Below are 26,540 nucleotides of genomic sequence, written 5' to 3'. Positions count from 1 at the left end.
TTGTAATACAGAAACGTTGATTTTATAAGTCACCGTGTCACCACATCACACGTTCGAGTACAATGGTAAACTCACAATATACATTGTAATATATAAACGTTGATTTTATAAGTCACCGTGTCACCACATCACACATTCGAGTACAATGGTAAACTTAGATATACATTGTAATACAGAAACGTTGATTTTATAAGTCACCGTGTCACCACATCACACGTTCGAGTACAATGGTAAACTCACAATATACATTGTAATATATAAACGTTGATTTTATAAGTCACCGTGTCACCACATCACACGTTCGAGTACAATGGTAAACTCACAATATACATTGTAATACAGAAACGTTGATTTTATAAGTCACCGTGTCACCACATCACACGTTCGAGTACAATGGTAAACTCACAATATACATTGTAATACAGAAACGTTGATTATATAAGTCACCGCGTCACCGCATCACACGTTCGAGTACAATGGTAAACTCACAATATAGACTGTAATATATAAACGTTGATTTTATAAGTCACCGTGTCACCACATCACACGTTCGAGTACAATGGTAAACTTAAATATACATTGTAATACAGAAACGTTGATTTTATAAGTCACCGTGTCACCACATCACACGTTCGAGTACAATGGTAAACTCACAATATACATTGTAATATATAAACGTTGATTTTATAAGTCACCGTGTCACCACATCACACGTTCGAGTACAATGGTAAACTCACAATATACATTGTAATATATAAACGTTGATTTTATAAGTCACCGTGTCACCACATCACACGTTCGAGTACAATGGTAAACTCACAATATACATTGTAATATATAAACGTTGATTTTATAAGTCACCGTGTCACCACATCACACGTTCGAGTACAATGGTAAACTCACAATATACATTGTAATACAGAAACGTTGATTTTATAAGTCACCGTGTCACCACATCACACGTTCGAGTACAATGGTAAACTTAAATATACATTGTAATACAGAAACGTTGATTATATAAGTCACCGCGTCACCGCATCACACGTTCGAGTACAATGCTAAACTCACAATATAGACTGTAATATATAAACGTTGATTTTATAAGTCACCGTGTCACCACATCACACGTTCGAGTACAATGGTAAACTTAAATATACATTGTAATACAGAAACGTTGATTTTATAAGTCACCGTGTCACCACATCACACGTTCGAGCACAATGGTAAACTCACAAAATACATTCCAATACATAAACGTCGATTTAATAAGTCACCATGTCACCACATTACCCGTTCGAGTACAATTGTAGACCTCATCATATCACCTCATCATAAGCATACCATCTCTTCATGTTGTATCAAGAACATCGGATCATAGTCATAAGTAGACCATCTCTTGATCTTGTATCAAGAACATCTCATCATAAGTGTACCACATCTTCATATTGTATTCAAAAACATCTCATCATAAGTATACCATCTCTTCATGTTGTATCAAGAACACCTCATCATAAGTATACTACATCTTCATCTTCTAACAAGAACATCTCATCATAAGTATACCGTCTCTTGATCTTGTATCAAGAACACCTCATCATAAGTATACCACATCTTCATCTTCTACCAAGAACATCCCATCATAAGCATACCATCTCTTCATGTTGTATCAAGAACATCGGATCATAATCATAAGTATACCATCTCTTGATCTTGTATCAAGAACATCTCATCATAAGTGTATCACATCTTCATATTGTATTAAAAAACATCTCATCATAAGTATACCATCTCTTCATGTTGTATCAAGAACATCTCATCAAAAGTATACCATATCTTCATGTCATATCCTTAACAGTTGTTTTTGACAAAGAGTTGCCAGGTAACCCCCCAAAGATATATGTTCAATTTAATCGTAATCTGTTGTAGATTAGAAAGCGACACCACACGGAAATCCGCGCGGCAAGTAATTTCTTGGAAATCAGCCTGAAATCTCCCATTATAGCGGTGGCAGGGTTTAGACGTAGAGTCAAAAATGCTGAACGGATGTATATATTTATCTTTTTAAAAACAAACCGGAGTTTTGTTATTTTGACGTTGTACTCATGAAGCAGGTGTTTTGAAATAATTCCTTAACGATAATACATATTAGGAATGACTTTCTCTCCATCCTGAACGTCGACCTGGCTTATCTTTACCTGCAGGACGACGACAGAGAGACTGCTTACTGTTGAGACCGATGATTATGTGGCCCTGGCACAGTGGTTAGTGTGAGTTTTACTTAAATGTGTGTGTTTTACTTAATTGTGTGTGTTTTACTGAATTGTGTGTGTTCAAGTTTGATAAGCTGTTTATCTGATATCGAACTTATACACTATTTTGATATGTTACCGGTGGTCATTGTTGTATGCATCGATGCGTAGGCTGTCGATAAATCGATGTTTTCACATACGCACGTCTTTTGTGCGAAGAGGCTTAATTTAAATAGATATCAGTAGAAACAATGATACCTCTTTTAAACCAATAAGAACTATGCATTCCTCCATGTCATTGTAGAATAATTAGCATACCATCTCTTCATGTTGTATCAAGAACATCTAATTATTAGAATGCCTTCTCAGATCTCTGCGTCTTCTCCTCTCACTCTCTCTCTTCTCCACTCTCTGCGTCTCCTCCACTCTGTGTCTTCTCCGCTCTCTGTGTATTCTCCTCTCTCTGTGTATTCTCCGTTGTGTCTTCACCACTCTCTGTGTCTTCACCACTCTCTGTGTCTTCACCACTCTCTGTGTCTCCTCCGCTCCCTGTGTCTCCTCCACTCTCTGTGTCTTCACAACTCTCTGTGTCTTCACCACTCTCTGTGTCTTCTCCTCTATCTGTCTTCACCACCCCCCGCGTCTTCTGCGTCTTCTCCACTCTCTGTGTCTTCTGCGTCTTCTCCATCCTCTGTGTCTTCACTGTCTGCGTCTTCACCACTCTCTGTGTCTTCACCACTCTCTGTGTCTTCACCACTCTCTACATCTTCCCAACACTGCGTCTTCGCCACTCTCTGCGTCTATCCGTGAAGATCCGGGCTAGAATAGGTCTTCAGCAACCCATGCTTGCCATAACAGGCAACTATGCTTGTAGAAAGAGGCGACTAACGGGATCGGGTGGTCAGGCTTGCTGACTTGGTTGATGCATGTCATCGTATCCCAATTGTGTAAATCGATGCTCATGATGTCAGTCACTGGATTGTCTGGTCTAGACTCGATTATTTACAGACCGCCGTCATATGGCTGGAATAGTCCTGAGTTAAACAACAAAGAAACAAAACTGTCTGCGTCTTCTCAGCTCTCTGCGTCTTCTCAACTCTCTGCATCTTCTCCACGCACTGCGTCTTCTCCACGCACTGCGTCTTCTCCACGCACTGCGTCTTCTCAACTCTCTGCATCTTCTCCACGCACTGCGTCTTCTCCACGCACTGCGTCTTCTCCATGCACTGCGTCTTCTCAACTCTCTGCGTCTTCTCCACGCACTGCGTCTTCTCCATGCTCTGCATCTTCTCCACGCTCTGCATCTTCTCCACGCACTGCGTCTTCTCCACTCTCTGCATCTTCTCCACGCACTCCGTCTTCTCCACCCACTGCGTCTTCTCAACTCTCTGCATCTTCTCCACGCTCTGCATCTTCTCCACTCTGTTTCTTCTCCACTCTCTACATCTTCTCCACGCACTGCATCTTCTCCACGCACTGCGTTTTCTCCACGCTGTGCGTCTTCTCCGCTCTCTGTGTCTTCACCGATTCTACTGCCAACAGATACGTCCGCATAAACGGGGTTCCATGTAATCAGCACTTAAAGATATTTCAATCCCGGTTGCAACTATCCCTCTCGGTTGATTTAATCAGGAAAAATAACTTAACTTAGAGATATTTTATCCAAAAATGAACTGTACTAGCGCTGAGTCAGTACTCAAAACCTACTTCCACATGGTTTTGTTTTTAAAATATAATTTGATTTGAAACTTTTAAAACTTTAAAAAAATGCATATCCCAGACATCCTATCTTTATAAATCAATAAATTTGTGTGTTGTTTTAACACTTCAAACATATGGAATACTACATGGGACATTTTCGCGCTGTCGCATTGTCGTCCTTCCCAACGCAAGCAAAAATTGTCACAATTAGCCAAAGCGCGACATTGCGACAATGTGATAACGTGACATTTTGGCCATTTGTCGCATTGTGATATTAGAGACGGGGCCCAGCTTAGCTCCTGGACTGCGTAAGTAGGGCAACTTCATATAACCAGTCTTTCCAAGGGAGAGCATTCTAAGTACTCGTGCTTCTTGTTTACAATGTTTCAGAGACGTGAGTTGTGATTATCAAAGGATGATGATTGTTTGAGGAGGTAGGGACATAAATACATCAGACGAAAACCTTTTACTCAAAAACGACTAGAAGCATACAGCACAGAGAAGGTATACATAGACTTCAGGCAGGATAATCATTGAAAGTGACGCGTATCGTCACACACTCCACTGTGGTGTTATCGCTATCGGTGTTGGCCCTACACAGCAGACCCAGACGAATTCTGCGATAAAATCCCCACAAATTCTACTTCTCAGATTAAATAATTGTGCAGTAAATTCCGCGGTAAAAACAACATTAGACCTTTAAAACTAATACAATTAATTATATATATATAGTGTCACTGATATTTATTTATGGTTAGATGTAAACATAGTTAGCGTAGCCAAAATACTGGTCACAAAATAACGTTTAAAGTGAGAATTAAATATTTCAAATGTTATTTTACTATAGGATTCATATTTTGAATCCAATGTTAAATGTTTTGGGCACCATTCGAGTGCAAAATTTTGTGCTTTTTTTAAGCTTGAAAATAATGAAAATTAGTGTATTGATTAATAAAGAAAGGCCAAATTGCGCGATTTTTACCGCAATATTCAGCAGTAGGTTTCATTTTCTGCAAATCTTTGTCTAGGACTGCCACATTACAATATAAAGTTGTGAAATTTGCTATTTTCTTTACTCATAACTTTACTCAAAATCCCACATTTTGGGTCACGGGTGGCACAGTCGTCTAAGGCACCACAATTCGCTGTGCAGAGTTGCGTCCCTTGGACATGCCAGAAACCTATGATTGTTTCAATAATGTTCAAATCCCAGTTCGCCCCAATTATGTTTCTAGGTTTGTCAGCACCATACACGTGCTCGTGGGTTTCACCGAAGTAGTAAACGTCTGAGACCTGCATCACTTCTGGCTTTCCTCCCACATTAAGCTGACAGGCCGTGATATAACTGGAATACTGTTAAAAGCGGCATTAAACCCAACTCACTCACTCACTCACTGTAGTCAGAGGTAGAATGAGTGTAGTGCACTTCTTGCATTACGTTTTCTTTTCAAAGTTCTAGAATGTGTGTAAAATAGTAACTTGGCATCCGGACGATTAAGGAGAGATTGTCAGCACATATATCTGTCGTCTTGAATATAAATGTCCAAATCCCAAGGAATATACTCACCATGTCTATATACCAGCTGGAGGCCCTTTAATATAAATACAAGTCAGTGATAGTGGTAAATTAAAAAAATGCCATGATTATACCATCCTGTTTTATATAGTGTACCTTCTGAAGTTGGATTTAACTGCATGTTAAGTTGTGTGTGTGTTTATGTATGTCTGTTACATGTAGAAAAAACAACTATATGGGTACAACCATTTGTAAAGGGCGGGATCTTCACAGCAATCTGTATATTGTTTTTTATGCCTGCAGGAATAAATTTATATACCGTATTCAACATAAGAAGTGCCCTGCTCTAATTACCGCCCACGGCGATATTTGCTAATATATTGGCTAGTGAACAATCCCAATTAGCATCCCTTCCGATTGATCAAGCACACAACACTTACTTATTCGCATAAAATACGCACTCGTGTGTTATATGCACCCTTAATTATGAGCTATTAAATTCTGGAAAAATGTATCTCTCGTATATAAACATTTCAGGCTGTCAGCATAAACCACAAAATTTATCTTTCAACTATATGGGTACAACCATTTGTAAAGGGCGGGATCTTCACAGCAATCTGTATATTGTTTTTTATGCCTGCAGGAATAAATTTATATACCGTATTCAACATAAGAAGTGCCCTGCTCTAATAACCGCCCACGGCGATATTTGCTAATATATTGGCTAGTGAACAATCCCAATTAGCATCCCTTCCGATTGATCAAGCACACAACACTTACTTATTCGCATAAAATACGCACTCGTGTGTTATATGCACCCTTAATTATGAGCTATTAAATTCTGGAAAAATGTATCTCTCGTATATAAACATTTCAGGCTGTCAGCATAAACCACAAAATTTATCTTTCAACCCTGGTTTATTTTCACCAAAATGATATTCTAATAAGAGCCCCCTATTTTTAATTTTGAGAGCGCCCTGTGCGCTTATTACGTCGAATACGGTATTACTTATTTCCATTCTGGTTGTGAGACCTTCACTCACTAACTCAGCCCACTCACCAGTACTACCTTGTCTCATGCTATTTCAGGTTGCAGTCATGTTAACCACTGACTAAGCGTCGCTTAGATCTCAGGCTGTTTTGAAAAATGGATCCATATACGTCTACTCAGGTAATGCAGAAAATAATAATAAAAGAAGACAAATAAAAAAAATAATATTGAACATTTTTAATGAACCCAGAGTTCCAGATGACTTTTTGAGCAATTTAGTTTTTACTTGAAGGTTTCTATTTTTATTGGGTTATTACGTTTTTCATTGGGTAACCAATAATTTTTCACTCATCTGTTTATCACTCCATTGGGGTTCTTCCCAAAATGAGTGAACATTTTGAGATTTCCCGAAAAAAGAAATAATGTTTTAGACGTATATAACGGTTCTAGATATAGGCTTGACTCAGAAAGAAAGTTAGTTCATAATTGTGTTTCAGAAATTAGCTCGATTGTACGCGTGCTGAAAGAGCTTCATTGGGTATTTACGCGTGCTGTTTTTATACATTTGAGTTTTTCATTTAATGCATGCGTTTCTGTACGCAAGTATATTGAAAGTAATTGGGTTTTGAATATTTTGGGGAGGGATTTTACACAAATACACACCCTATCTGTAGCTCTGGCACCGAATCCACCCACAGATAATTTCTGACTTCACTGCATGAAAGGGACAGGATGTCGACCATTCTGAAGCTTTGTTTGTAAACAGTAGCCGACAACCCCCCCCACCCCCACCCCCCCACCCCCCGACCTTACTCTGCCCTGCTTGCCTTTTTCTGTTTCTGCTCCAGTGACCACACAGCTGGTGTAGGCTTGTTAAGTGACCAGACTTTTCTCCTGTAAATAAACACACTTATTCTGAAATAAGAACAGACATGCCCAATGCTTTTCATATAGTTTTGCATAATTACATAGATATACTACTACAACTGTGACAGTGAGGTGCATGACAACATAGATTTACATTTCAAAGTGACCGTATATTGCTAGGTCTCTGTTGGGCTTCAATGACTGCATGTGGTGGATAAATACACAAATGGAAATAGTTTTACATGTTTTTGGATAATTTAAACATTTCATGATGTATGTGTATCTAAACGTGTAGACTCATCTAAAATGAAACTGATGAAAAACACATGAATGGACTGTGTCAGATGTGACGATGTGACAGAGGTACTGGGCTGGCCCGAGGAACTCGGGGTGGGAGTGTGATTAGCTTCATATGACCAGGCATGTTTTAATATTGTAATACTGAAAATCTCATCAGAAGTGGTTATAATTGATATTTTCGAGTACTGTTACATCGCTGACTATGTTCTTGCTTTGTTTCAGCTGGCCTCTGCAGGAGGCTATGGGTCCGAGTTTGAGTCTGATGCTGAAGAAAAGAAAAGGAAGTATGTCAATGAATATATAGTTCTGCTGGGTCATGTGTAGTTCTGTCACCAGTGCCTTTGGTTTATATGGTTATGATGTTTTTTATTTGTTGTTTAACGTCGCACTCAGCAATGTTACAGCTGTATGACAGAGGTCTGTAAATAATCGAGTCTGGACCAGACAATTCAGTGATAGATATCATGAGCATCGATCAACATAATTGGGATATGATGACATGCATCAACAAAGTCAGCAAGCCTGATACCGTCAGTCACATCTTTCTACAAGCATAGTTGCTTTTTATGGCAAGCATGGGTTGCTGAAGACCTATCCCCTCGGATCTTCACGGTTAGGCGATGCTGTTTGAGACATAATATGTTTATGAGACATATATGTTTACATGTATTTTTTACATACTAATGTTGTACCATACTAATTCTTCTGCAATGTATTACAGTTCTTTGGAAAGGATGGAAATTTCATTACACTTAAAGTTTAATATGTTTAGTTTTTACCGTTCATATTGTACTGTGTTCAAGTATGTTTTTAGCACATATTCAAGACGCTGTTCTCAGACTGACCATGAGAACCACATGTGGGATCATCTACACTTAGTATTTTCACCTTTCAGAGAGAACCTACAGAATCTACTGCCCCAGAAGAAGAGGGGAACAGGAGGGGTCGCCAAGAAGAGAGAACTTGAGGATGAGTACAGCAAGTGAGTAGCCGTGATGCAGCGTGTGAGTAGTCGTGATGCAGTGTGTGAGTAGCTGTGATGCAGTGTGTGAGTAGCCGTGATGCAGCGTGTGAGTAGCCATGATGCAGTGTGTGAGTAGTCATGATGCAGTGTGTGAGTAGTCGTGATGCAGTGTGTGAGTGGCCGTGATGCAGCGTGTGAGTAGCTGTGATGCAGTGTGTGAGTAGTCATGATGCAGTGTGTGAGTAGCCGTGATGCAGTGTGTGAGTAGTCGTGATGCAGTGTGTGAGTAGCCGTGATGCAGTGTGTGAGTGGCCGTGATGCAGCGTGTGAGTAGCTGTGATGCAGTGTGTGAGTAGTCATGATGCAGTGTGTGAGTAGCCATGATGCAGTGTGTGAGTAGCCGTGATGCAGTGTGTGAGTAGTCATGATGCAGTGTGTGAGTAGCCGTGATGCAGCGTGTGAGTAGCTGTGATGCAGTGTGTGAGTAGCCGTGATGCAGTGTGTGAGTAGCTGCGATGCAGTGTGTGAGTAGCCGTGATGCAGTGTGTGAGTAGCTGTGATGCAGTGTGTGAGTAGCTGTGATGCAGTGTGTGAGTAGTCATGATGCAGTGTGTGAGTAGCTGTGATGCAGTGTGTGAGTAGTCATGATGCAGTGTGTGAGTAGCCGTGATGCAGTGTGTGAGTAGCCGTGATGCAGTGTGTGAGTAGCCGTGATGCAGCGTGTGAGTAGCTGTGATGCAGTGTGTGAGTAGTCATGATGCAGTGTGTGAGTAGCCGTGATGCAGCGTGTGAGTAGCTGTGATGCAGTGTGTGAGTAGCCGTGATGCAGTGTGTGAGTAGCTGTGATGCAGTGTGTGAGTAGCCGTGATGCAGTGTGTGAGTAGCTGTGATGCAGTGTGTGAGTAGTCATGATGCAGTGTGTGAGTAGCCATGATGCAGTGTGTGAGTAGCCATGATGCAGCGTGTGAGTAGTCGTGATGCAGTGTGTGAGTAGCCGTGATGCAGTGTGTGAGTAGTCGTGATGCAGTGTGTGAGTAGCCGTGATGCAGTGTGTGAGTAGCCGTGATGCAGTGTGTGAGTAGTCGTGATGCAGTGTGTGAGTGGCCGTGATGCAGCGTGTGAGTAGCCATGATGCAGTGTGTGAGTAGCTGTGATGCAGTGTGTGAGTAGCCGTGATGCAGTGTGTGAGTAGCTGTGATGCAGTGTGTGAGTAGTCGTGATGCAGTGTGTGAGTAGCCGTGATGCAGCGTGTGAGTAGCTGTGATGCAGTGTGTGAGTAGCCGTGATGCAGTGTGTGAGTAGCCGTGATGCAGTGTGTGAGTAGTCATGATGCAGTGTGTGAGTAGCCGTGATGCAGTGTGTGAGTAGCCGTGATGCAGTGTGTGAGTAGCTGCGATGCGGTGTGTGAGTAGCCGTGATGCAGTGTGTGAGTAGCTGCGATGCAGTGTGTGAGTAGCCGTGATGCAGTGTGTGAGTTGCTGCGATGCAGTGTGTGAGTAGCCATGATGCAGTGTGTGAGTAGCTGCGATGCAGTGTGTGAGTAGCCGTGATGCAGTGTGTGAGTAGCTGCGATGCAGTGTGTGAGTAGCCATGATGCAGTGTGTGAGAAGCCGTGATGCAGTGTGAGTAGCCACGATGCAGTGTGTGAGTAGCCACGATGCAATGTGTGAGTAGCCATGATGCAGTGTGTGAGTAGCCGTGATGTAGTGTGTGAGTAGCCATGATGCAGTGTGTGAGTAGCCGTGATGTAGTGTGTGAGTAACTGTGATGCAGCGCGTGAGTAGCCATGATGCAGTGTGTGAGTAGCTGCGATGCAGTGTGTGAGAAGCCGTGATGCAGTGTGAGTAGCCACGATGCAGTGTGTGAGTAACTGTGATGCAGCACGTGAGTAGCCATGATGCAGTGTGTGAGTAGCTGCGATGCACTGTGTGAGAAGCCGTGATGCAGTGTGAGTAGCCACGATGCAGTGTGTGACTAGCCGTGATGCAGCGCGTGAGTAGCCATGATCCAGTGTGTGAGTAGCCATGATGCAGTGTGTGAGTAGCCATGATGCAGCGTGTGAGTAGCCATGATGCAGTGTCTGAGTATCCATGATGCAGCATGTGAGTAGCTGTGATGCAGCGTGTGAGTAGCCATGATGCAGCGTGTATGTAGCCATGATGCTGCATGTGAGTAGCCATGATGCAGTGTATGAGTAGCTGTGATGAAAATTGGGAGTAGCCATGATGCAGTAGTAGTGATGCAGGGTGTAAGTAGTCATGATGCAGCATGTGAGTAGCCATGATGCAGCATGTGAGTAGCTGTGATGCAGCGTGTAAGTAGCCATGATGCTGCATGTGAGTTACCGTGATGCAGTGTATAAGTAGCTGTGATGCAAATTGGGAGTAGCCGTGATGCAGTGTCTGAGTAGCTGTGATACAGGTGGTTGAAGAGATGCAACAAGAGAGTAATTGTTGAGCATGGATTACTTGCAGTAGTTTTCATCATATTTATCAGGACTTTCTATTTCTGAATCTAAGAACTTTCATTCTGAACATTTCCTTTAGGTGAAGGTCTTTAGGTGACCACTGTATTTGTTAACGAAACATAAAAGATAGCATATGTATGATTCCTTATGATGGTTATTTCTTTGTTTCAATTCAAATTCATTGATTGAGTTTAGAATATCTGACATGAACATTAAGAAATTGATATTGATTGATTTCAGAATAAATGTATTCATTAAAGCTAACATGCATTGTTCTTTACATTAGTAAGTCTTAAATTCTCTCAAAATGCATTTGTTTGTACTGTTGTCATCATCTCCTCAGAAACATCTGGACCAGGGAGGCTGACTCTTCCCATGCTTGTATCCACCAGTCATGACAGTCTTTGCAATGAGTTTGTTACAGCTGTTAGAATCCCATTTTTAAAAAAAACATATCTAAAGCCAATTGTGGTATACATCTAGCTAGAAGTGGGATCTTTGTGTTTTGACCATGCTCTTAAGATCTGTCAATATGCATATTTACCGCCATATTCCCCAGGCAAGAGCGTCCACTAGCCTTTTTATCAAAATCTTGTTTCCAGCCTTGCCAAATCAAGCCCACTTTCCTGTGCTGAATACGATTGGACTATCACACATATCGATAGTCCATTCAGAGGCTGTTTCACAAAATCAACATCCATGACTGGTACACCTTCATATGAAAGTGATTTTCTGCTGCCTGTCCCCCCACAACAATTGCCTATGTTTTTATGTCAAGAATGAAATCGCGAATGTTGACGCCATTGGTAGTTGCTATCTTTGTGAAGCTGTGCGAGATAGGAAAAGCGATCTGATTGGATATCACATTTTCATTACTAAGGGGCACGACTCGTGATCTACGCGAGGTTGGGCCAGGGTTGAGCTAAGAAAAGTTGCCTTTATGTGGCAAGGGTAGAAACTAGGCTTTGATATATTCTAGTGGATACGCTTTACCGCTGTTATATTCTTCTCCTGTGAGATTAGTTATTTTGTCCTCAGTATTTATGCAGAAAGTATTTGAATGTCAATATTGACAACTTATTTTGACAAGCATCTGTATTTGTTGACATTTTAAACTGATGCCTACTTATCCAGGTGAGCTACAGTGCCGTTGCACTATGTTTATGCATTTATGATGCAGCATTTTGAATCAGATGTATTATGTGTTTCAGAGAAGAAGGGAAAATCCAGCGCTTGCACATTCTCAGCATGGATGCAGTATCCTTAGGCAGATGAGGAACACGATAATATCTATACATCAGTTGTACAATGGTAACATTACTGGCCCTGCATAACATGTAACATATGGGCATGCTAAATGTGTATGACACACTGCCCCCGTCAGCAGAGCAGTGTGTATTCAAATGGAATTCTCAGCTTCCTGGGGAGTATGCTACCCAAGCTGGCTGATTCTCTTACCGCACAATTCTACAGTGGTCTTGTCCACTGTTAGGGAATGGTTAGACATTTGAGAACAGGCATTTTTTTAACAAAACAGCTTGATAAAAGAGATGTCAAAGAGTATGAGTTCCTGTAGTGTACTAACTACTTGAGTGTACAAGTAAAACTAACAAACTGCAGTGGCAGGGAGATTTGACTGTGACGTCGTGATAAGAATGTTAATCCCTTTACCGTTCCTTCAAGTATTCGTTGTTTTACGCTGCACTGGAGCAGACAATCCAGTGATTGACATCATGAGCAATAATCCCGGCAATTGGGATACCAAGTCACAGATCCAGGGTAGAATACCTTCAACAACCCATTCTTGTTGTAAAAGGCGACTATGCTTGTCCTAACAGGCGACTAATGGGATTGGGTGGTAAGGTTCACAGACTTGGTTGATGCATGTCATCATATTCCAATCACGTTGATCGATGCTCATGACATCAATCACTGGATTGTCTGGTCCAGACTCGACTATTTACAGACCGCTGTCATGTAGCTGGAATATTGCTGAGTGTGGCGTTAAACAGTAAACAAACAAACAAACCAAGTCACAGAGCCTGACCACCCTTTCTAGTCTCTTCTTGCAACAAGTCAAAGTTGTTCTGGACCTATATGCATATCAGAATCCTTACAGTTTTCCTTCAAGTAATTCTAATCCTATTTTTGACAAGAGTAGTCTACTGCACATGCAGTGTTTTGTCTTCTTTGACCCCTCAAAGTACGCCAGACACAGGAAGTACATCAATGACTACCTCCTCTACTATGGAGGATCTCAGAAGGATTTCAAGCGAGACACGTGAGTTTCGACTGTGACATAACCAGGGGGCATTAGAGTTCGCACATCAACTTTATTCATTCACTCACCCCTTTCCGTAACCTGCTAGACGACTCGTCCCCCTTTCGATGAATGTTTTGTGCTAAGATATGACAAACCAACCAGAATGTGTGTATTACTTCAAGTACTTCGGTCAAAGAATTCCTCAGGAATATATTTTTATTTTACACATGTCTTGCTTCTAAAAATATACCCCAGATACAGTTTAAAGTGTTCAAGTCCCGATGTGTTTTAAATAGCATCTGGAATATACATGACATGGGGGAAAAATACATGAATCATGACACAATGAGTTGATAATTCTTTTAACTATGCTTCTTTGCGCTTAGATGGAACCCAGTCGCAAAAATGGCCGCGAGTCTTCGTCTTGTCTCAGAATAACACGAGTTGGTGACAAATGAAACTTTATTTAGTGGTCATAATGCTCCACCTATTGTGGTTCATGTGTGAAGGTCATTGTGAACCTACTATAGGCATCTTCCCGAGGCAAGAGAGTTAGCTGACTTTAAAAGTCCAGTTTGCACCCTTGCCGAACTAGGCTGAAATTCCTGGGCTCGATCGTAGCCCTACCAGTGGCTATTACAAGTTATGTCCCTTCTAAGCCTCTTCTATGGACCAATCCGATTTCATCACTTGCATTTGTTTCAAACTAAATGGCGGCGCCCAGTCAAGAATCGATCATCAAGATCTATATTGTGATAAAACGGGCCTTACATCGCAAAGTACATCAAATCACGCGAGCGCCTTGATTAAAAACATGAAAAGGTTTAGAAAATATCTGTTGACAACAAGTTGGCGGTGCACATGCTTTGCAAATCCTGCAATCGACCGAAATCTGCACTGAAGTTTACAAACCGGAATTCGATTTCTTTGCGCTATGCATTGGACTATGCATAGACTTGTTAGTCCAGCCAAAACATAACTCCATAATACCAGCCTAGTTCGGCAAGGGTGGAAACTGGACTTTTATAGTTAACTCCCTTGCCTCGGGAAGATGACTATAGGAGAGTTAGCAGTCCTGTTTAAGTCAAATCATTTATTCTTGTATGTGATACTCCGACACTCTTAGCGCAAAGATTTGATGACACCTCCCACCTCCATGGGTCGTTGTGTCAGGTGTATGCTGAGGTGAACTCTAACCTCCCCATCTGAATGAAGGATGGGTTATTCTTTTTACCAGTCAGATGTCAGCTTTCTGAAACAATTCAGCTTCATTTCTTTACCACCTGGAATTTGAATCTTAGCTAAAGTAAACCACCATTTTTGTGTGGATGACATGGCGCTCAGAAACAGCAGGATGTATACAATCCCACGACAATACCTTGGTGCATCTGTATATTTTGCATTTGGAAGTCTCGATTATATTTGTTTTGAGATAAGAAAATCGGACATGCTTGTCTGATTGCTTTGCTTATTCAAACTGAGAATTTGCATGTTTCGGGGCTAAATGGTCGATCTTCATACCAAGAGGTGTCATATCGAAAATGTCTAATTATTATGAGATTGATGAATTAGCTATTGCAGTGTTGGTGTTGGGATTGTCTTAGTGCTCTGATTATTTGAAATGCATCAGATAGAACAAGATGAAGTTTTCTGACTGTTGTATTGTTTTGTTAAGTATTAGAGATGCAGCATCTTTGTCTTCAAGTATCATAAGGCTAAAAAAAATAATAGTCTTGGTTCTCAGGCACCACCCGTATCATCATAAAGTCCGCTGCACATTTCATTTTTATTTCCATTTTCAAACAAAAATAATAATCTTTAAATATTCCGCATCTCAAACACACGACCCCGACATTGAAATGCTACAATAATTAAGAACAACATGTTTTCACTGAAATTATTGTAAACAAAATTTGGATTACACACTGCTTGGAATACCACCCCCCAAAACACCCACCTACCTGCACTATATTTTCAAAAGCCATTGCCTGAGGACCAATTCTTTGTTGGAAAAGGGAGAGAGGGAGACTTAAGAGATGTGACTTAAGAGTTGTGACTGACTGTGGAACTGGCTTCTGGGCGTTATGCTCAAGTAGGTCACGGTCTATTTGTTTGGAGTGTAAAGCTTGTGTAATACAACTATAGATGCTGCAATCAATAGAAATTATAAAGATTCCTCAAACAACTTCTTTGTATGAAGGAATAAGACTCCAGTCCTGTGTAATTTTATCAGCTGCAGATTTTAAGAGAATAACACAGTTTAACAGTTGTAAACTTTCTACACTGTTTTCCTTCAGGTCTAGGGACAGGACAGACTTAGACGTTATCCGAGAGAATCACCGATTTCTGTGGGATGAAGAGGATGAAGATGACTCATGGTAAGACAAATGCCCGATAGTGATGCTGCTTACTCCGTGTTGTCCTGTTATGGTCAAAGGCCTCAAAGAATACTGTATTCACCATATTAAGCATCTTGCTCCAATAAGCTTCTAGACTGAAAGCAATCCTAATAAGCGCCCCAACCTGAGTACTAAATTGACATGACAGTCCTATTTTTGTGTGTATATTATAGATTATTCACCAAAAACTGCAGTGAAGAAAGGAAAGATAACTATTAGAAAATATTGTAGGTTTTCACTGCTGCTTGATCTGTGACAACAAATTTGCCTTTATCATTCTCTAGGCATCTGGATGAATATTAAGGCGAATATGGTAATTGCTTTTGGTTCTGATTGCATGTTTTTTCAAAATTAGAGTTCATCGATAGATAAATTTTTATTTCTGTCCAAGTTGAATTTATAAACAGTCAAAATGGTTAAAATCTGTGTTGAACAATTGTGTTGTGAATGTTGTTATTTGACGACTGGTCAAGTTATCACATTATGAGTGTGCCATCATACTCCCATGGTACTGGTGACATGTGTATTTTTTTTAGCCAATGAATCATGACTTTGGTATCTTGTGGAAGTCAAATGGGCCCTCTTCCATGCTCAAAATTGTTGTGCAGATTGCCGTTAGTGCGATGTCATCTGGCTCACATTTGTCTCAACACTTGTTGGTTTCTCTCCTGCTGAAACCAGACTGTCTTGAATCTCTGGTTAAAAATGGCGGCAATGTCGAAATGTCTGTATGGGTTCACAGATGATGGAGGAACGTCATGCATACAAACATGTGATGAATTGACGATGGATTAAATTGGCCAACCATTCAGCTCAATGAGCCAGGACAAAGTCGAATTCCTGCTTGTGCTGTATTAATCAGCTAGACAACAGGTGCCATTTGGCAGTGTTATTTATTGCATTGGGAGAACATTTTTTATTTGTATTTGCAGGGAGAAGAACCTAGCCAAGAAGTATTATGACAAGCTGTTCAAGGAGTATTGTATAGCCGACCTCAGCAGGTACAAGGAGAATAAGGTGAATGAAGATTCAAAATTCAATGGCACAGCCTTTCTATGTAAATTGTATCGATGTTTTTTTCTCACAATTTCAACACTGTGTTTGTTCAACGCTTCGCTCAGCACTATTTTAGCTATACGAAAGCAGCCTGTAAATAATCGACCAGTGATTTCTTTTATGAGCAACAATCCACATAGTGTACCTTGTAACGCCTCGCTACCAGCGACACAATTTCTGAATTTTTATGAACCTTGAATAAACTCTACACAATGATCTATCCTTTTGTACATTCTTCTGCAATGAGAACCTTTTGTGTTTTTATCAAATTCAGAATTTCGTGGAAACAGTTTGACAGCCTAAGTTCAGAATGGAGAAAATTTGTTCACAGAAGTCATCACAGAGTTTGTGACTTTTTGTTAAAAGTAAAATCTAATTACACTAAGATAAATGTTGAAGAGAGAACAGAGTGTTCCTGTGTAGCTCTGTCTGTGTAGCTGATCCTATGTAGCTCTGGCTGTGTAGCTCTGGCTGTGTAGCTGATCCTGTGTTGCTGATCCTGTGTAGCTGTTCTTGCATAAATGTTCCTGTGTAGCTTCATCCATGCTTGCCGTAAGAAGTGACTAACGGAATCAGGTGGTCAGGCTCACTGACTTTGTTGATGCATGTCATTGTATCCCAATTGCGTAGTTTGATGCTCATGATGTCAATCATTGTATTGTCTGGTCCAGACTTGATTATTTACAGAATATTGCTGAGTGCGGCGTTAAACGACAAACAAACAAACAAATATTTCATGACTGGAATGTTTTCCTTTTCCTAGATCGGCATGAGATGGAGGGTTGAGAAGGAAGTGGTGGATGGCAAGGGTAAGACAGCTCTTTTTTCAGTTTTCTGTTTATTGGTTTGACTGACCGAAACCCCCAAGACACTAACGGTAAAAACAATGAACATGGTGTTATATGTCATATTTGCCCAACCCTCCTTTTGGACTGAAAGCTTTTAGAACGTTTCTATTTATGGTTCCTAATATTTGTATAAATGTTTGGCAAGTGGTAGGGAACCTGATATTAGTTAGTATGTTGGTATGTTTGTGTTGACGTGACATTTGACTATTGATTGTTGTTGGGCAAGTCTTTCTTTTCAGTTGATGTACACATCACATTTCACTGAACCTAAAATTGAAAAGTAGAAAAATATGTGTCAGGAGTTGTCTCCCTTGGTATGGTTGCCCAGCTGTGTAACGTTTGATACATCCCTAGAATAACCACACCTTTTCTCTGAGGAACAGTGATTTGCCAGGTCATTTGAGGGATGTAATAAACAAAAATCCACCCAACAAGATTATTGATTTGAGATGCGAGCTCATTGTTTCTATTTTGAATATAAAACTCACATATTCAAAGTAACACTGTGAGCTCTGCCTTCTGTTTCCATCTAGCTAGTCTTTCTTCTTCATCTTGCTAGGACTTGGGGCACAGGCTTGGCTACAACCACTCTCCTACCCAGAGTTCCATGCGGCCGGCAGCCAGCTAGCATAGTACCTCTGCCACAGGCCAGCGCCATGTGACGATTCGTCACATCTTTCACAGTCCATTCAAGATATTGCATATGCTTTTCATACGTTTCATGTTTGACAAGTCTACACATTTTCATAAACAAATGTCAAAGAATGGTTAACTTTCATTGAGAAAGTATGCAAATACGTAAAAATCTACTTGTTTTTGCGAAGTTATCCTATGTTTACATTGGTTGTACAGCTCCACATGCTGTGATCGAAGCCCAACGGAGAGCTAGCGACACGGTCACTTTGATGCATAAATATATATTGTCATGCAACTCACTGTCGCAGTTGTAATAGCATATCTATATAGTTATGCAAAACAATATGTAAAGCGCCCCCAAATACTTGCATTAGTCCATCCAATACTGATTTCTGAAAAAGCGCGTTTGTTTACAAACAAGAGAAAAGTCCGGTCACGTGATATGCAAATTAGCCTGTGGCAGTGGTGTTATGCTGAGTCACCACTGCGATGGAATGTGTGGGTGACAACTTATCATATTAAATAGTATGCAGTATGTTTCAGGGCAGTTTGTGTGTGGAAACAAGAAATGTAATGAGAGAGAGGGCATGCGGAGCTGGGAGGTCAACTTTGGATATATGGAACACGGGGAGAAGAAGAATGCCCTCGTCAAACTACGTCAGTCCATAAACTGTTGTTATTAAATCATTGCGTTGATTTAGAGTATTGTAATTCATATGTAACTTGTTGGCACTTGTTTGCTGTGATATCAAAGTGTAACAAATGCACCATTTCTGGGTTCAGTTGAATGCCATGAATAATGTGAGGGAGTAGGTAGCTCTGTTGAAAAAAACAAGTAAGTAATGAACTCTCAGTAGACACCCATATGTCTCTCTAAACTTTGTGTGTTTTGAAGTTAATTATGGAGGTAACCATTATCTGTACTTTACGGTCTTGTTAAGCCCATTAATGATATCAATGGGAAAGCAGGTATCAGTGTCAACTTTTGACTTTTTGATTTGTCACTAGTCATGCTAATGTATTGGCAGCTCAGTAAGCTGTCACACCCCTTTCTATGTGTTTTGTAAAATCAAGTGAAGTTCAGGTTAGAATTGGTCTTCAAAACCCATGCTTGTCGTACGAGGCAACTAATGGGATAAGGTGGTCAGGCTCGCTGACATGGTTGATGCATGTTATGATGTCCTAATTGCATAGATCAATGCATCAGTCACTGGTTTGTCTGGTCCAGGCTTGAGTTTGGGTTAAACAACAAACAAAGATGTCAAGTATATAATCTGTATGTTACTACCTTCTTTGTGTCATGGGTATCCACTTCATCTTGTGCTTGTTATAACTGTAGGAATCAGATGGTCAGGCTTTGTGTGGGAGGTTGTTCATAATATCAGTCACTGGTTTGTCTGTTACAAACTTTTACTTACAGGCCACCATCATATGTGTTGAATATTGCTGAGTGTGCCGTAAAACCACAAACAAGCATTTTGTATACTGAAGAAGGTACACATTGATATGATTCACATTCGCCCTACAAAACCCTGTGTGTGATTGTTGTTTTTCACCACACTCAGCAATATTCCAGCTATATGACAGTGATCTGTAAATAAATAAATCTGGCCCAGAAAATCCAGTGATTGATATTGTGAGCAACAATCCACGCCATCGGGGTGCGATTAACGCAATCAACCGAGTCACCAACAGGGGTGGGGATCTTCCGTGGATTCACGAATTTCCACGAATGTAGTGACCACATGTTTGTTAAAAGTGATGGCTTCAGGGGGGCCAAGCCCCCAGCCCCCCCATAAACACCCTTAAATTATGGATCAAGAAGTTTCAGCTGAAAAGGAAAATTTCTATTCTCAACCCTGCATCAATCCTGGCCAACCAATCACCTCCTATGACCAGCATATGTTGCTGGGGACCAGTTCTAACCCGGAATCACCATTTGGTTCAACTAACTGACCGTGATCCATTCATCTAAACGTGTTGATATTTTACAGGCTTGTGTCCAGACTGTTCCTACAAACTGAACTACCGTCACAGGTAAGTCAACACCACCATGTCTTCCTGGTGTTCATAACAACTCTTTGAATGTCTGAACATTAAGATCAATCACATTAAAATCAGATCTTAGTTTTCGCTACCGCTAAACAAAGATCTGAGGACATCCCATTACAGTTCACGTCAGAACGACCTTTCGCGAACTTTGACCGATCAATGAAATGACTGACAAGAAATCAACATCAGCCAATCAGAAGGCAGCTTTCTCGAGCTTTACGACACGAGTTTCAAACTGGCGCTTCGAAACATATTTTGACGTATTCTTGATTAAATTTTTTTAAACTGATAAAAAGAACATTCTGGAATGGCTTACAGATGGCCTAGATTGTATGGATATAATCATAAAACCCGTAACTGTCGTTCAGAAACCCTGTTAAATATTTCGAGGTTGCATGATTAGAAAACACATTCTGTCTGTCACTTTCATGATCTGGTAAGCGGCGCTTTAATTGGTTGGATGAAAGGGCGTTCTGACGTGAATGGTAATGGGATGTCCTCAGATCTTTGTTTAGCGATGATTTTAATGAGATTGCATTTAGATGGACTTTGTATCTGGTGGATTTTATGCATGCTTCTTATAGCCTTTGAAATTAACGCTTGTCCAAGACCACTTCATTGTGCTGTGGACAAATAAAAATCCAATAATGGTAGTCCTCAAAGACCAGTAGCATTGAAATAAAATGAATATGATCTGTCCCATTACCAGAAAGAAGGAAGTGGTACCCAAAAACAAAAACAAGAAGGGCAAGAGATCAAAGAAGAAGCACAAGTCCGGCTATAGTTCATCTTCAGGTAAAACATTCATCTACTCGTGGCCGGGGGTATTTAATATGTGCCCCTTGTGTTTGAAAAGGTAACAGAAATGAGGATTAGGAGGCTCAAACAGAATCTGACCAGTTTAAGCTGAGATGGAGGGTGGTCAAAACAAAAACTGACCAGATGAGACTTTAATGGATGACAATTATTCTACCATGACATTGAAGAATGCTTGATTCTGATTGGTTACTAAGTGATATCCTTTTTCCCACTGAAAGCCCTTCTAAATATATAATCCTCTTCACAAGCAAACAGTGAATATGAATACATTGATAGCCTTCATATAAATCCATAAAAACTGACTGCTGATCACCTATAAGAACAGTATCAATATTTCCTTCTTTAGACGCTGTCTCTAATACAAGCCAGGTCTCTAATACACGCAGGGTTAACGGCTCTCACAAAATTAATAGATGCCTGATTGTCTAATAGAGGAAAAATGCTACGTTTGATATCACATGTTTTTGCAACGAATTTTGACCACCTTGGTCGTAACCCTGAGTGCTTTGATGATGAGATTTCAAGACTTAACGTAGGCATAGATTTTACATTCAAATGATACTCTTAGGGGCATGTTCAATGGCAACGAGGTAATTTCCTCACTGAAACAAACGGTAATGAAAGTAACATAAAACATTATAAAAAGTGTGTTTAAAAACACACCCTCCAATTTATATTCCATGTTGCCTAAACAGAGACCTGAAGTTTGACCATCATAACATAGTCTTTTGAAGGTGCTAAAAGTTCTTTGCGAAGAAATTTGATCGACTTGGCACAGTATTTGATTGCTGCCCGTTGTCTTAACATGGAAGCTGTATATTGCCAGGCTTTCTTAGTGCATGACTGTTGCCAAGCTTTGTGTATTATGCCAAGCTGAACGTTCAAAGTTTGCCTTGTCAAGTGTTGAGGGTGAAAGTGTTTATATGATTCAGATGAAGATGCTGAGGAAGAGGAGAGTACATCAGTACCTGCAGCAGGAGACACAGTTAAAGATGCCCAGAAGAAGGCTGAGAGTGAGAATACTTCATGGCAGGGGCCAGCTAAGATTGCTGAGGAAAAGTCAAGGTAAAACACAGGACTAACATTATGTAGTTCCAGTATTTGCTGAATTGTACACTTCTTCACCGATATCATGCTTGCATGATATTCACTGATGCTTAAATAACCCGTATTACACTTCCTGGTGTATAGAAATATTATGTCAGAATAGTCACTATTGCATTGTGTTAGTACATGCCGTGTGTATGCATAATACATGTTACACTTGAGGGCATTTGACCGTCTCCATGGTTTAGTAGTGGTAGAGCATCTGCCCGGAGAGCAGAAGATGCAGGGTTTGATCCCCAACCGTGTCATACCAGAATACGTTAAAAAATGGTACTTGTTGTTACCCTGTCTAGAGCTCGGCATAAGGGGCTAAAACAAGGTCTGGTCGGCTCAGTCAGTGTACTGTGTCTGAGTGGGGTATTCAGTGGGTTAGCACTGTAAATCGGCATCAGTCTGGAATAGTACAAGCAGCCACACACACACACATGCATGCACATAGCTATATAAGTACAATAATCATGAATGCGACGTTTAAGCCCAATTTCACCTTACCTCACCTTGGGCCAAAATGTATAAAGATGTTTTGTCTTGTCATAGTAGTATAATGATATGCACATTGCTTCACACATCTTTGATACTCTGCGTTATGTTTCAGGGAAGAAGAATTTGAGGACTATTTTGAGGATATGTTTTTGTGAAGTATCCAACTCAAGACACTGGAATAAGAGATGTGCTTTTTGGAATATTGACAATATTTAACTGGTAACCATGATAACATTACCAGTACTGCATTCCTTTGTGTATGGACAACATCCAGATGATACTGCTGACACTGTGAATGATGTACATCCAACATGGAGAAGCTCATCATGAGAGCTTCACATGGTTGTCTTGCTCAGGCTTACCCTTCATGGCTGGCTGCATTGAGTGTTCAAAACCCATATCTTCTTGCAGGCTTGAGACAAAACCTTGTGTGAACTTATATTGACTATAGTGTGCTTGGTTATGGCACCCTTGGACAGATGGTGTGAAAATACACATAATTCATGCCGGGGTAGAATAGGTCTTCAGCAACCAGTGCTAGCTATAAAAGGCGACTATGCTTGTCGTAAGAGGCGACTAACAGGATCAGGTGGTCAGGCTCGTTGATTTATGTCATTGATCCCAATTGCGTGAATCGAAGCTCATGATGTCTATCACTGGATTGTCATATAGCTTGAATATTGTTGAGTGCGGCGTTAACCACAAACAAACAAACATAAATCATGCTTGTGACAGAACCTTGTATGGTTGACTGATGCAAGACTCTCCGTGTCTCAGACGCCTGGCATTCTGCTTTTCCTTCCATAATCACCATCCATAGATTACTTTGAGGATATAGCTATTATTTTACTCATGTATAAGAGCAATAGCAATAATGGACTGAAGTCCACAGTGCATCACTTCCTAGAGACTCCAGATGTCGTGTGCACTAATATAAACTGTGAACTATTGCAGTGCCTGTCAACACTACATGATAGTATTGCATGTGCTTCATAGGACTGCTGTGATTGAGGGGGCACGGGTGGCCAAGTTGTCTAAGGTGCCGCGATTCGCTGTGCAGAGTTGCGTCCCTTGGGCACGCCAGAAACCTATGATTGTGGGTTCGAATCCCGGTTTGCCCTGATTATGTTTCTAGGTTTGTCAGCACCATACCCATGCTTGTGGGTTTCACCGAAGTGGTAAACGTCTGAGACCTGAATCACTTCGGGCTTTCCTCCCACATTAAGTTGACACGCCATGATATTACACGAATACTATTAAAAGCGGCATTAAACCCTACTCACTCACTCACTCACTCACTCACCCATAGGACCGTTGTGATTCCCTATGTTTGCCCTTCTTGTTAATACCTTAAGGTTAATGCTGTTCGCTACCAAATGGTTAACAACTGCCTTGAGTTTACTGCAATGTGGAAATGATCTGAATATGAGGAAGGTTGTAATAAGGTATCTTAATGATCATTCTTAATGAAGCTTATTTACAACCACCATTTACATCTGTTTATCATCTTTTCTTAAATTTGAATTTTTTTTCTTGTTTTAACATGCCTGAGGAGTCTTTTCACAAGTTGCAGATGTGTTAATTGAACAAGATGTAAGAGACAGAAAGAGAAGAGGCAGATTGTTAACTCTAGCGATTTAAAATTAAAAGAGATCTCAAAGGAGGTCAATTTACCTTTAGTAATTTGCAGTTGTAATTAGCAAGTAAACTCAAAGGGGCAGATAATCAAGTGCTTTGTACTTTTAACTGTACTGTATGTAGGTGAAGGAACTCTTGTTCATATGTGGGGGTATGTTTTCAGATGCTTTTGGAGATTGATTATGAGGTGTACTTGGGTATAGATGAGAGTTACACGTGATATATGAATGTTCAGTCTCTCACAGGGGGTCACGGTTGACCCAGTCGTCTGTGTCACCGTGATTCACTGTGCAGAGTTGCATCCCTTGGGCACGCCAGAAACCTATGATTTTGTGTTCGAATCCAGGTTCGCCCCGATTATGTGCCAGGTTTGTCAGCACTGTACCCATGCTTGTGGTTTTCACCAAAGTGGTAAACGTCTGACACCTGCATCACTTCGGGCTTTCCTCCCACATTAAGCTGACACTCCGTGATATAACTGGAATACTGTTAAAAGCGGCGTTAAACCCAACTCACTCACTCACTCACTCAACACTACATGATAGTATCGCAACGTTCGCTGTAAAGGCAACAGTAGTGCTTATCTGATCATGGTCGCTGTTATAATGAGTGAGTGAGTATGGTTTTACGCCACTTTTAGCAACATTCCAGCAATATCACGGCAGGGGACACCAGAAATGGGCTTCACACATTGTACCCATGTCGGGAATCAAACCCGGGTCTTCAGCGTGACGAGCAAACGCTTTAACCACAAGGGTACCCGACCACCCCTCGCTGTTATAATGGTTAGTTGAAGCGATCTGTCCTTTAGTTCACTCAATTTCACTCACATAATTATGCGTGATATTGAATAACATTTTAGATAAATTTAATGAAATGGATTTCAGAAAAAAGTTTGCATTGAACACAAAAGAAGACAAAACCATAATTTTTTTGTGATTTTAATAAAATTTTATTCTGATCCCTCATCTGATTTGAATATCAATTTCTGAAATGGATCATGCCACTGGAGTGTCATTAATGGTATATGCAACACTTGAACAGATGACATGACACCTGAATCATGCTACTAGGGTTGTTGGTGGTACGTGAAACTTGGAATTGATGGCATGACAATACACCTGAATCATGCTACTAGGGTTGTTGGTACGTGAAACTTGGAATTGATGGCATGACAATACACCTGAATCATGCTACTAGGGTTGTTGGTACGTGAAACTTGGAATTGATGGCATGACAATACACCTGAATCATGCTACTAGGGTTGTTGGTGGTACGTGAAACTTGGAATTGATGGCATGACAATACACCTGAATCATGCTACTAGGGTTGTTGGTGGTATGTGAAACTTGAAATTGATGACATGACACCTGAATCATGCTACTAGGGATGTTGGTGGTACGTGAGACTTGGAACAGATGGCATGACAATACACCTGAATCATGCTACTAGGGTTGTTGGTGGTACGTGAAACTTGGAATTGATGGCATGACAATACACCTGAATCATGCTACTAGGGTTGTTGGTGGCACGTGAAACTTGGAACAGATGGCATGACAATACACCTGAATCATGCTACTAGGGTTGTTGGTGGTACGTGAAACTTGGAATTGATGGCATGACAATACACCTGAATCATGCTACTAGGGTTGTTGGTACGTGAAACTTGGAATTGATGGCATGACAATACACCTGAATCATGCTACTAGGGTTGTTGGTACGTGAAACTTGGAATTGATGGCATGACAATACACCTGAATCATGCTACTAGGGTTGTTGGTGGTACGTGAAACTTGGAATTGATGGCATGACAATACACATGAATCATGCTACTAGGGTTGTTGGTGGTATGTGAAACTTGGAACAGATGACATGACACCTGAATCATGCTACTAGGGTTGTTGGTGGTACGTGAAACTTGGAACAGATGGCATGACAATACACCTGAATCATGCTACTAGGGTTGTTGGTGGTACGTGAAACTTGGAATTGATGGCATGACAATACACCTGAATCATGCTACTAGGGTTGTTGGTGGTACGTGAGACTTGGAATTGATGGCATGACAATACACCTGAATCATGCTACTAGGGTTGTTGGTGGTACGTGAAACTTGGAATTGATGGCATGACAATACACCTGAATCATGCTACTAGGGTTGTTGGTGGTACGTGAAACTTGGAA

General features: G+C 40.8%; 2 protein-coding genes across 2 annotated transcripts; one reads left to right on the top strand and one right to left on the bottom strand.

The window, feature by feature from the left end:
• Positions 1–2,637: 2,637 nt before the first annotated feature.
• On the bottom strand, positions 2,638–3,661 carry LOC139451855 (110 kDa antigen-like). Its single transcript, XM_071233152.1, has 2 exons — positions 3,311–3,661; positions 2,638–2,973 (listed from the first exon to the last, which is right to left on the bottom strand). Exons 1-2 carry the CDS (start codon positions 3,659–3,661, stop codon positions 2,638–2,640), a joined length of 687 nt encoding a protein of 228 aa, XP_071089253.1.
• A 645-nt stretch (positions 3,662–4,306) lies between these two features.
• Positions 4,307–24,526, top strand: LOC139452192 (protein FRA10AC1 homolog). The gene is made up of 14 exons (XM_071233564.1): positions 4,307–4,384; positions 6,556–6,637; positions 7,847–7,908; positions 8,520–8,606; positions 12,267–12,312; positions 13,260–13,336; positions 15,616–15,696; positions 16,650–16,734; positions 17,537–17,582; positions 18,801–18,914; positions 20,252–20,294; positions 21,019–21,104; positions 22,061–22,193; positions 22,831–24,526. The coding sequence occupies exons 2-14, from the start codon at positions 6,614–6,616 to the stop codon at positions 22,871–22,873; spliced, it is 927 nt and encodes a 308-aa protein (XP_071089665.1). The 5' UTR covers positions 4,307–4,384; positions 6,556–6,613; the 3' UTR covers positions 22,874–24,526.
• Positions 24,527–26,540: the final 2,014 nt, after the last annotated feature.

Source organism: Haliotis cracherodii, unplaced genomic scaffold (genome assembly GCF_022045235.1).
Source record: "Haliotis cracherodii isolate W230 unplaced genomic scaffold, xgHalCrac1.p SCAF_9, whole genome shotgun sequence".
NCBI classification, from domain to species: Eukaryota; Metazoa; Mollusca; class Gastropoda; order Lepetellida; family Haliotidae; genus Haliotis; species Haliotis cracherodii.
The sequence above is the reverse complement of the archived record's forward strand: the minus strand, read 5'-3'. Positions and strand labels throughout refer to the sequence as shown.

Coding starts and splice junctions, on each gene's coding strand:
- LOC139451855 (XM_071233152.1), bottom strand. CDS start 3,661: ATGCAGAGCGTGGAGAAGATGCAGAGAGTTGAGAAGACGCAGTGGGTG. Junction 2,974..3,310: donor GAGCTGAGAAGACGCAGACA/GTTTTGTTTCTT, acceptor GTGAAGACACAG/AGAGTGGTGAAGACGCAGAC.
- LOC139452192 (XM_071233564.1), top strand. CDS start 6,614: ATGGATCCATATACGTCTACTCAG. Junction 16,735..17,536: donor GCAGGTACAAGGAGAATAAG/GTGAATGAAGAT, acceptor TCCTTTTCCTAG/ATCGGCATGAGATGGAGGGT. Junction 22,194..22,830: donor ATTGCTGAGGAAAAGTCAAG/GTAAAACACAGG, acceptor GTTATGTTTCAG/GGAAGAAGAATTTGAGGACT.